We start from the raw sequence: 12,499 nt of genomic DNA on the forward strand, positions 1-12,499 counted from the left end.
GATCCGTGCATAGTGCTCCCACATACAGTTAGTGCTTATGTTAAATGCTTTGCCCGAAGATCGGTCTTGACCAACCTTGTGTTGACAGCTGACGTCAGCATGACGTAATCGACGTCAATGGCGCTCTGCATTTGTGACGTATGCCCGAGAAAGTTGGGCAAGGCGGTGACGTGGAACTGAGTCTGGTAACAAACCTCGAGGGTAACAAGTTGACAAGATCCTGGAAAAGCGAGGAAAATTTCTGAGTGTTATCTCGACAACTATATAAAGAGACTTTGACTTAAAAAAATTGTGAGGACTTTAGCCATTAGACTGAAATAAAAACAACATCAACGGCGGAATAAAACACAGTTCGAAATAAGACCAAAATAGAACTAATACCTAAAAGTCGTTATAACTAAATCCTAATCACTAAATCAATTTTTATATTTAAACTTAAGTGCAATGACTTGTCTTAAGTGCACTTAAGTTACTATTTTCAAATGACTTGACTGGACTTATTTGCTTCTATTATGACTTGGGTTGGAATTGACGTGCTATTTATTCCTAAAGACTTGACTTGAACTTAAGTTCTTTTAAAAATGTCTTTACTTGGAATTTTTAAAATGACTCATTTACAACACTGGTAGCAAATATACTTTATCAATCATGACCGAAGAAGATCTCTTTAACGAAACTGCCAGAATGTTCCATTTGTAAACTCACCGCACACTTTTTCGTCCCTCCCGTCTTTGCAGTCCTCTCTGCCGTCGCATTGTTTCGTCACAGGGAAGCAGGTATCGTCGCAGGGGAATTCCCAAGTATCGCATTCTGTCGGGACAAAGTTAAACGAAAATATTGGAAACCAAGAGCAGCAAAAAAACCTGCAAATTGTGTTTTTAAGCTTACTTCTTTGTTGTGTGACGTCACAACCAACTTCGTCGGCCCCGGTTGCGCAATCAGCACGCCCATCACAAACCAAGTCATGCGGAACGCACGTGTTGTTACCGCATGACGTCATTCCTCGCGAAGCGCAATCTGGACAGAAAAAATTCTTAAACAAATTTTGTGCCAAATCTTTTAATCTACAGCAGGGCCGGACCCGTTATTTTGGTTTGTAGAGGGAGGACGTTAATAGATGATGTCATAAACTTACAGGATTGCTCAGGAAAACCCGTTTACCAATTTTTCAAGTTGTGACTTGGATAAAGACGCGCTATGGCAATGACTTGGAATTGATTCGTCATTTGTTCCAAATGACTTGACTTTGACTTGAATCATTTTGCAAAGAAATTCAATGGGACTCACGTCCGAAATTGACCGGAAAATTTCGACCTATTTATTTCTTAGCCACTAAAGAAATTTTGGACCTATTTGCTTATTACCAATCGAAAAATACAGAAAGATAGCATGGTACTGACCACAATCCATTTCGTCAATCCCGTTGTTGCAATCCACGTCTCCGTCGCACCACCATGCGGATAAAATGCACTGCCCGCCTCCACACGAAGTGAGTTCAGGACCACAAGTCACTGAGATATATGATTTTCACAATTTTAGGATTTGGAGCGTTCGAATATTTGACTAAGTCCTCCGATCCATTAAAGACAAAAATACATTTTAAAGCACAGCAGTCTTGGAAAGATTTCATGGCTTGGCGGCTTAAATCTTATAATCACAAAAAGTCGTAATTTGATACAAGGTAAAACAAATTGATCCACCTGGTCCTGGGCTGTTGAAAAAACTGAAAAAAACAGTGTCACTTAAAAGTCATGTCCTTGTATTGGTTATCTACTTGTTGCATTTTTAAGCATTCAAAATGATTGTTTTCTACAGTTACTGCACGATAGTCCTAAAACCCACGAAGTCGCTAACATTCGAAAGGGCTATTAATCAAATACAGCTCCTCTGGTAATTGTAGCTTTTAACCAACGTTTTGGCAACTTAAGGAATGCAATGGCGATTTGCATAGACTACCAAAACGTTGGTTAAGAATTAAAATTACCAGAAGAGCTGTTTTTGATTAATATTAACTGTTTTTGTTTGAAATGATTTTGGAATAATATTACTATGCCTGGTAGTAACAGTTTACAAAAGTGCTTCTAACGCAACGGAAAAGATTGCAATTCATTAATCAGCACAAAAATATGTTTCATTGGTTATATGGAATTGTGGAAAGTCGAGTAAGTATTCTATGTACGTACGGCAGTTCTTCTCATCAGAGCGGTCAGCGCAGTCGTGGTAAGCGTCACATCTCATTCCCTGATCAACGCACTGACCACTCAGGCACTGGAACTCGTTGTATGAGCAGACTGGACGAAGGTAGGCCACATGAAAAATAAGATTAGATGTCAGCTCTTACTGACGCCAGGTAACATCGTATTGATAACGATACCAGGCGTTGTATGCTGGGCGGTGCTACGGAAAAGTCGGACAATATCAGATACTAAGCGGTAACATCGAACCTTATCCGATATTAGGTGATTGTATTACTGATCAGTAGGGCGAATATTTTTTGACCTAAAAATTAAAAAATTTTGACCTGAAAAATTAAAATTTTGAAAAATTTTGACCTAAAAATAATTTATTTTGACAAAATTTTGACCTGTTAGAAATAAATTGATTTAAATAACCTAGGCGTCGTTATTCACACGTTTTTTATAACGTATATTGGTCTAATGAAGATATAATACGGTTGGAAAGACTTTGAATATAAATCAAAACTATTTTTTTTTTGATAAAATTTAACGATAAATTAAAAAAAAACTACGACCAATTTTAAAAAAGCTGACCATAGTTGTTTTTTAATTTTGTAAACGGTTTATGTGCATTTTTATTCGATTTTTGATAAAAAAAATTTGAAAAATGTTGACCTAACATTTTGACTTTTTTTGACAAGTCAAAAAAAAAAAAAATTTTGACTTTTTTTGACAAGTCAAAAAATATTCGCCCTACTGATCAGATAAAAATAAGCTTACGCATTTAAGCCATGGCTTTTAATCAGCTGTAGCTATTCCAAGATAAACTTGACAAAAAATAAAGGCTATACAACTAAAGGTAACAAAGGTTTTCAACGCTAGAGCAAAATTGACCTAGCAACCTCAAAAAATACCTTTGAACGTTACAACTTTATCTATTTCGCTTGTTTGAGCATAGCACTATTTTGTAGCGGATCGAAGCGCGTTACCTTTTGTCCAAAGTATTGCGAATCGGTTTTTGAAATATTGATACTTTAAAAAAAATTGCAAACTATTTTTCGGGTACGCATTCTGTCAAGGTCCCACAACAGAACAAATTTTTTTGCGAACCTACCGCAGTTATTTTCGTCCTCCGATTCTTCGCAGTCGTTCAGTCCGTCGCATAGCCACCTCGGATCGAGACACCCGCCGTTCGAACAACGGAAACTCGAATTACCGCACGTGGGCGCTATCGACGCGTCTGGGAACAAATGTTAAACACAAGGTTAAATTTATTTGCAGCAAATACTACCTTTTACTAAAAAAAAAAAAAAAAACAAACGTTAAACTTCATTAGTTCCGTATTCTTGGTATGATCAAATCCCTCCAAAAGTCGGAACGTTTTTTCGTCACTAAAAATAACAAAATGAATGACTTAATCTGCAAATGGACAGGGCTCTGGTAAAACCAAGACAAGTAAATCCCTAATGCCCAGCTGAGCTATAATGCCTCCCTGCTGAATCGTCAGCAGACTTGCATCCTACCTATTTTTCCATCACATTCGTTTCGTTTCTAATTTGTGAATTGCTTGGATTCTTTAAATTTGGTTTTAATTCAATTTTTGATTTTTTTTTTCATTCTAATGCAATTTATTAAAACTGGAAAGCTCTAATTTTATTTCTAATCTTATTTTCTAAACTAAAAGCTGAAAAAAATCTGGTTGTCCAACTTCCTACAAACCGGTCGATAAGTTCCTGAATCATCTCACCTGGCGAGTGGACGAACTTATCGGCGCTCGACAGGTCGAGGCACATCTCGGACGATGACGTCACGTGCCTTGCGTCGCCGAAAAGTATGACGTCACACGTGTACGTCACCAGCTGGGTGCGCGCCGTCGAGTTGCCGTTCTGACGCTGGCCCTTCTGTACCACATTGTAGCGTCGCGGGCGCCGACGCTTCTCCGTGATTCTCTCGCTGTCCGTGATGACGTCACCCCCATGCAGAGTGACGTCAGCGTGCCTGAGCGCGCCGATGTTGGCGAGCGAGGCCTCGTCGAGGCATGACGTCATCAGGTCGGCGCACCAAGAAGTACACGGGAAGACGCGGAAGTCGGAGCCGGAGTCTTAACGAAGTAATATGAATAAAATTGGTTAGGTACATAATGGATTAAGTTGTATTAGACGTAAAATGAATATCAAAGCCCATATGAAGTAGTAGCATTTTGTGAACGTTTTGGATAAATCTTATCTTAATGGCTGGAGGTTGTATATAGTTAGACATAGAACGAATATCAGAGCCCATACAGAAGAAGGAGGCGCTTTGAGAACGCTTCGAACAAATTTAAGATAATGCCTCTATGTTGTAGTTATATCAGAGCCCATACAGAAACTAGGTTGCATATAGTAAACGTTTCGAATAAATCTTTATTCAATTTTGAAAAGTTGGCCGCAGCTGTTACGAGACCTGAAATTCGAAAGAATTTACCTCAAAGGCAATGGCAGTTTTCTTTTTAACTTTTTGAAATTTGTATTAAAACCCTTTGATGTCATAACCAGAACAATGTTGAAAACGAATACAGATATAAGTTTCACGAATTGCTAACAGCTTCTACACAGACTAGCAATCCAATTAGTGCGAAAATGTCTTATTTTTTCCGCAGTGGGGTTCGAACTCACGACCTCCGGCCATACCTGGACCGTCGCTCTACCAACTAAATTTTTCTCCATGCTAATGTAAATCAGGTGGTATAGCGACGGTCCGGTTTGTCCGGAGGTCGTGAGTTCGAACCTCACCGCAGGCTAAGGATTCTGAATCAGTCGAACAAAAATCAATTCTCCATGTTTTATTGTAGGGCAAATATCAAAATCGCTCACCGCTCTTAGAGAGGTCGTACTCGCATCGCGGGAACCTGGAAGAGCAGATGAAGCGCACCGCCTCCTCCGGATCGCAGGAGGAGGAGTTGCTCCGGAGCACGCTCGTCACTAGAGATGCGACTCCGGAGTGGATCAGACTCTTCTCTCTTCTCCTGAACGTGCTCCGGTACGGGAGGACCGCGTCGCAGATCGGATCCAGGATGGGAAGGCAGCGGGGCGAGCTAGTGACGTCATCAGTGCCATCACCGTCCTCGTCATCGGTGGGGAAGCGGTAGTCGTCGTCGCCGCTGCCCGCCTCGTACAGGTAGCTGGGTGTGAGTTGAAATAAGGAATTGCAGCGCAACGGAAAAATATAAAACGGAGAATCTTCTGGAAGTTATTTCTAATCAATTCGAATTTGAGTCGATAGCTGTAGTAATAGTTTTGGTAATCGTCCGATGCTAGTTTGATATTGTTCCCGAACCTGTTTCCAGCCAAAGTTGAAATTAAAACCTTAGCAATCTAAGCAATGTTAAGCGTGAAATTTAGCAATATTCGCAATGATGACGTGAAATCTATGCAATTCAAAAGTCAAAATTAATTAAAAAGCTATACGAATTTCGACCACATATGTCATTAATTAAATTTGCTGTTGCTTTTAGGCACAATATACACTGAAAATAGGTTCTACTGGAATTTATTTTTTGCCCGACGTCCCGAAACGAAGTTTGATAAATTTCACGCCAACTGAAACGTCAGACAAAAAATAAATACCAGTAGAACCTATTTACAGTAGATGTCATTAATTGCTTGATAATATCAACATGCTTAATCTTATTCTTCTGCAGGGCTAACATGGTTCTTTGTCTCGTCAATGGCTGTATTTTGTCTAAGTTGCGTTTTCTCGTACGAAGCTTTCCCATATCAATCAGGCAGCGGAATATCACTAACAAGCCAGAGAAAAATCGATTTGCAAAGGGGGCGACTGAGCAGTTGTCCGAGCGACGACCCTAGATTGACTGGTATACGACCTTGGCGCTTATTGGAGCGAAAACGTTTGCTCAATGAAGGGAAGCGCTGACCTCGCTAGGATTGCTAAACCACAGGTTACGGGGTAAAAGCCAATTTGTAACGTTTTAGGATATCAATAAAACAATTTAAATCACTTGGGAATTCAGCTGTCGACTCGAATTTAAATCAACGTAACGTGTTTATCGTGGGTTTAAGCGGATCGTGACATTACGGAATTTAAGCTCATTGTTGCAGGTAATTTTCGTGATAGAACAAAGCCCAGGATAAGTAAAATGACATGTTTAATCGAAGTATTTAGCAATTCCCAGTGTTGTACAAAAATAAATTTTGAATGACTCTAAATCCAAATTAAGTTACTTTTAAAATTACTAAAGTCCAACTTATACCCTTTTGTCAATAAGTGACAATTCAAGTCGCAGTCCAACTCATTTGCATCAAAAAAATAAGAGGTAAAATTCTGAAACTTATTCTATATGCAAAGCAAATGCCAAAAAGGAAACTAGAAGAAAAGACCGAATTACATGGACAAAATTTTATTATTTGAAAGTAAGCTATTCGCCTTCAGGAGCGTTTTTTAACCCAGGTCGCGACAAAAAATTAAGACGCCATATGATTTGGTTGGGTCGTCGACTGCTGTAGTTTAATCGTTAGATTTATTAAAGTTCTGAGCAAAATTTGACAAAATTTCGAATGCAAAACGTAACCATAACTCATTTCGTCTGATAATCACAAAAAAAATAACTTATTTTGTCTGATAAATCACCAAAATAACTAACTTATTTTGTCTTACAATTTATCAAAAAAAAAAAAAACTTAATTCATTTTGTCTAATAATTTAATCATCAAAAATAACATAACTCATTTTTTCTAACAATATATGCTGTTATCTTAAACTGTTTTTTTTTTGCTTCGCGTGGACCACGGTAGGCAAGTAATTTAAAAAAATGCGCAATCAAATAGACTTCAGAAAATGCAAATTTTTTCATAAATTTACGTCACAATGCAAATAGACTTTAAGAAATATGCTGATAAAAAAGGAGTCCTAATACATTGAGTGCTAAATCGTTTTATTTTTAATTAAATCCTTTTTTTTGAAAAACTGATTGCTTTCTAAATATACACTAATATTTCAATTTGGCCTTTATGGGGCCCCTAAAATTAGTTTACGGACCCCAAGGGGTCATGGACCCCAGTTTAAGAACCCCTGTGTTATACTGGCACTTTGTACCGACCGTCGCGTAAGTACACTTGACAATCTTAAGGGTGAGGTTATTTGTTAAGAGGTTTACCCAAATCTAACTCGAATCAAAGCTTCCACCTGTCGTAAGTGTTGCCGTGTGACCTCACAATGGAGGAGCGGGACACGTAGGATCCGGACGAGATCTTCTTCTTCTCCTGAAGGTTGCTCTTTCCCTTGCGAGATCGCGGCTTCGCGTCCGGATCCAAGTCCTCCACTCTTCCTCTTCCCAACTCGACTCCGGAGTGCTTGGGAGGACGACGGAACCTCTTGCGATCCTTCGTCTTCCTCCGCCTCGTCTTCCCGTTTTTCCTCCCTCCTCTTCTCCTGGAGGATCGCGTCGATTCTTTCGTCACAAGCGAAGGGTTCCTGCTTGGCAACGGCGTCATCCCAGGCGACGCTTTTTTTCTCTTTTTCTCCGTTTTCGAGTCCGTGCCGTTCCTTGGCGACGCGCGATCCGCCGCCGACGTCGCGTTGCGCCTTGGTGACGTCACGTTTCGATCCGTCCGCTCGACGCTGCTTTGTGACGTCATAGCGTCGTCGGGCCGCGTCGTGCTGTTCCTGCGAGCGAAACGAATTGGAGGCGATTGTGCTTGGGTGAACAATTCCCAACCTTATTTCTTGTACGCGTTTATGACGCAATAATGCACGGTACGCGGTTCTTTGTTGCTGCTTCCGAAGCGTGTCGCGCCGCTTTTGCTTGTTCGTAAAATTACAAAGCTTTATAGAGCAGTGGTTCTCAACCGGTTCTAGTGTGCCATTTTTAACGCTAAAGGGTGCCGATAGTTTTTTGAGAATTTTTGAGAATCTGATTTTTGCTCAATGTGATCACTTTGTGTACGATTAGAGACTATTATATCACATTGCATTTTCCTGCATATTTTAAATTGGTTGTGTTGCTCGTGCATTTATAGTAAAATTTCAGTAAAATATTCAACGAAAATTCGTAGTCGTGGTGCCGAAAATCTATTTATTATATTTGAGGGGTACCATAAGCCAAGGGGGTTGAGAATCACTGGTTTAGAAGTTGATATTAAAAAAGAGCGGATTGGGCGAAAGCTGTCGGTATTCGTTTTTTTTAATTCGGGTAAAAAATGGGCCAGTAAATTTTTGTTTTTAATTAACTTTGATTTTTCACGCATCCTTTAGAATTAATAAGTTGAATTGCCATTTGGTAAGTTATCTTAACTCGTCGTAAGAGAGTTCGAACTAAAAACAAAAGAATCCGATTTTGTCGGAAGACTATATTTTTATCTTCAAAATCGTCAATCGTTTTAGGTTAAATTTTAATTTTAATTCAAATTCCCGGCATCGTGGAACCAACCTGCCCTGATTGGCCATGGCCAGGTTGGACGTGGTTTTCCTCCAGTTTGGGAAGGCAGTGTGGTCCTCGTTGATCGGCGCCCGCGGAATACCAATGACCCCTGCAATTAAAAACGTGTAATTTTGGTATATCTTCTGTATTACATGGCTACACTATGCACGGATCTGTAATGTAGCTTGATAATAAATTGCAAAGCCAAAAAGGTCGAGTACATCGACAGCATCTTGATTAAGACGTTTCGATACGAGTTTGTATCACCTTCAGTTAATGTGACTGAGAAGCAATTCAAGCATCACTTATAAGAGAAGGGAGGCATTTGTTATCAGTTTAAATTTCGAAAGTGCGAGCATAATTTTAACACCTTTCGAAATTTAAACTGATAACAATTGCGTCCCTTCTCTTATAAGTGATGCTTGAAATGCTTCTCAGTCACATTAACTGACGATGATACAAGCTCGTATCGAAACGTCTTAATCAAGATGCTGTCGATCTACTCGACCTTTTTGGCTTTGCAATTCTGCATTATTTATTTGCATATGTTACGCCAAAATATAGCTTTGATATATTCGATTTGTGTGTTTGCTTACATCAGGGATTTGCTTATGACATTGAAGTCGATACCTGATCCTAGATAGCAGTATTGCTACTTGTACGATGGTAGATTGGTATTCGATAGCAATTAAATTTTGTTTATTTCAGCATTGTTTTACAATCCAACGAACCTTTTCCACCTTGAAATTTAAACTTCCATAAAATTCACAAACTTAGGACTAAGCTATTCAACACTAATCAATGAAACATATGTACACACATATGTGTGTTAACAACTGAGATCTAGCCCTTCTGAAGCTGCTTTGTTACCAACGATTACGGCTTACATATCATTAGTATACTGAAAGCCATTGCAGATTCACCGAATCTGTCGATCAATGATGCAAGCAGGGCAGACTAGAAAAACAACTAGCCTGCAGTGAGGTTCGGACTCACAATCTCCGGTCAAGCCAGAAAAAAACTGAGCTATGCAGGCTCAGAGAGGAGCGAGTGGAGAAACAACCATACGCCAATGCTTGCTCAATCTGTTAATACAAGCAACTTCATATTGAAGGGGATCCACAGTACCATATCATTTATTCAATGAAACATATATGTACACACATATGAGTGTTAACAACTGAGATCTAGCCCTTCTGAAACTGCTTTTTGACCGTCTTGCATCATTGATCGACAGATTCGGTGAATCTGCAATGGCTTTCAGTGTACTATTCAACACTAATGTGAATTTGGCTAATAACGCGGAAACATAACCTTAACACTTCGATGTATCTTTTTTGTCAATGGTAATGACGTCATTTAGAGTCGGATCGGAAGACTATACTTGATATGGGGCATCGCCATCGGGATAAAATAAGTATCAGACATTTTTAGATTTATTAAAACAGTTTAGGGAAAACTATATATGAAATCAATACCAGTGTTGTAATGACTTATATCAATGACTTGATACAAGTCTGTTGGAATTTAAGTGCTTTCATAGAGCATATTTTTTCTCAAATTTGTTGATTTATCTTCAATTTTGCACGTAAAACAGTTTGCTTGCTATATGTTAAGTTTATGTTTTTTTTACTTGAGTTGTTACACATAATCGAACGAGTTTACCAGTTTTAATGGTTCAAAGTTTAATTTTTATGACCAGGACTTGACTGGAAGTTGACTTGCTCTAATTAGGACTTGACACTTGACCTGGGCAACCGGTGACTTGGAAAGAGACTTAGTTATTTTACGAATGCCTTGACTTGAACTTGAAAATGTCTTGTTAGCAACACTGGTCAATACCCTCCGCAAATAAAGGTTTCGATCCACGACGGTACGCAAACGTGCAACTTTCAAAGTTCGTTGCAAGCTAAGTTCCAATAAGCAACAACAACACAACTGCCGGCAAAGACGGTGCGCTCTTTAGAACGTTCCGTGTTTGTTTACACAATTACGTCGCCGGCAGTCTTGTCGTGTCATAATCCCATTGATGCGCGATTGTTCGACAACAATCGTGACAGACGTCATTCGTTCCAGGGCAGGAAAAACCTGCAATCGCGTTCCAGGCACGAATTCTTAAATAGGCGGGGGCGTTTGATTGATCTCAATGCAAAGTGTGTGTGGGGGGAGCGACAATCATCCCACCCCCCTCGATTTTCGGGGACGTCGAAGTTCCGGCGCCGCGCTGTTACGTCACAATGCGACGGCGGCGCACGCAACAAAGGACGCGACGGGCGCGCGATTGCATTGTTTTTGTTACGCTTCGCATCCAGGCGTCCGTTAGGCTCGCATTCGAGGTCGCCCTTACGTCATTAACGCCGTCATGTTTTTGATGGGTGCATCGACGAGGTTCTGCACACGGTTTTGTTCGCAAGTTCCCAGGCTTTGTCTAACTTTTAAAACTGCATTAACTGGGGGGATTCGAGAAGTAGTTTTTAAGTAGTTACTGTTTGTAATGAAACAGATATTTTCATGAATTAAATGGTTGGAACAACTGCCACTTGACTTTTTGTTAATAAAACAGATATACTAAAGTTTAGATAAAGTAATTAAATAAAAACGAAACGTTTTAGAAAAATAACCTTAAAACCACTAAAACGTTTTTTTCCTATTTTTTAAGGACATTGAACTTTATACAATTGATACGAAATTAGCTAGATTAAAAAAAAAACAAAAAAACTACGACATGTTAATTTTTCGTGATTTTTTTTCTTAAAAATATTTTTAATAAAACAGATTTCTTCTTACGTGCGTTCCAGCTTAACTTTATTGCCGTAGAATGTTATTGTAAAACTAAAAGCGTTTTGAAAGTACAACTGGTTTCTTTAACCTTTAATTTGACCTGGTGAACCACGGTTGTACGGAAGCTCGTCACCAGCTTGTCTAAAGAAATAATTGCACAACCCTTTTGTGCAATCATACTCTGAACTTTTTTAAGTCGAACTATCTGCCGATGACGTAACTCCAAACGTTGTAAACTTTAAAGCACTGTTAGTGACTAAAAATTGTTCTTTTAAAAAAGAGGACAACAGGGTCTCATTGTTTTCATTAAATTAAAATCGATCGACCGATTTGTTTTGAACTCCTGTAGAACAAAAAAATTTAGTGTTATTTTTTTAACTTACATATATTTTTTTTTTAACTTTCACTCGAAATAATGCTGAATTATATTTCTTCGCCCACTTATGTTTTTCACGTGTCACGTTAAATAAAACGAATGGCTTCACGTTACAGTTTTGAAACATCCAATCTCCTTAATGAGCATTCGCCATGCAATCCTATAAACCAGACTAACACAGCCCAAGGGTCAGAGCCGACCGCAGTTTGGTTTCTCTAAAGCATTTATTGTTTGTGTTTTTGCGTTTATTAGTATCTTTCTTGAAAATGTCAGGGGGGGCATCGGCGCTAACAATGACGGATTCGCTTTTTCTCTTTATGACGTGTAGGACCGATGGCCTGTTTCAGTCGACCGCGGTTGTTGACCTTGGCGGGATGAAGGTCATTTTGTTTGCCGAAATGCTGACGTAGAAGAAATGCGTAAAGGAAATTAAAACTGTACGATTGAAGTTCATAGTAACTGCCGATATTTTGTAGTTTGTTTTATTATCAAACCAAAGGCTTAAACATGCAATTAAACGTCAATAAGAGATCTGATAACATTTTAAATCCAATTTTCCCACCACCAAGAATAGTTGAATGATTTCAAGATAAAAGGCGGTTTGCGCCGCAAATTTAGACTTAATAAACTTGTGCAAATGTCCTAACAATGGCAGTTGTTTGTAAACCGGGGGCCGTGGACCAGTAGTTAGCCACGTGAACTGCCGTAAGGAGTTCACAAAACTTTTGAGTTGAACTGCCCTATCTTTAG

General features: G+C 39.2%; 1 protein-coding gene across 1 annotated transcript in view; it reads right to left on the reverse strand.

Moving 5' to 3' along the window:
* LOC146162621 (uncharacterized) overlaps window positions 1-12,499 on the reverse strand; it is a 30,730-nt gene that overhangs the window by 9,130 nt on the left and 9,101 nt on the right. The window contains exons 4-13 of the mRNA XM_083385249.1: window positions 8,602-8,701; window positions 7,359-7,838; window positions 5,030-5,337; window positions 3,925-4,278; window positions 3,292-3,417; window positions 2,184-2,291; window positions 1,401-1,511; window positions 889-1,017; window positions 706-810; window positions 76-220 (exon numbers count right to left, since the gene is read on the reverse strand). Of these exons, the coding sequence (XP_083241375.1) occupies window positions 76-220; window positions 706-810; window positions 889-1,017; window positions 1,401-1,511; window positions 2,184-2,291; window positions 3,292-3,417; window positions 3,925-4,278; window positions 5,030-5,337; window positions 7,359-7,838; window positions 8,602-8,701 (1,966 nt within the window). The remainder of the gene's footprint in view (window positions 1-75; window positions 221-705; window positions 811-888; window positions 1,018-1,400; window positions 1,512-2,183; window positions 2,292-3,291; window positions 3,418-3,924; window positions 4,279-5,029; window positions 5,338-7,358; window positions 7,839-8,601; window positions 8,702-12,499) is intronic.

The sequence above is a fragment of the Ascidiella aspersa genome, chromosome 3 (assembly GCF_963924565.1).
Source record: "Ascidiella aspersa chromosome 3, kaAscAspe10.2, whole genome shotgun sequence".
Lineage (NCBI taxonomy): Eukaryota > Metazoa > Chordata > Ascidiacea > Phlebobranchia > Ascidiidae > Ascidiella > Ascidiella aspersa.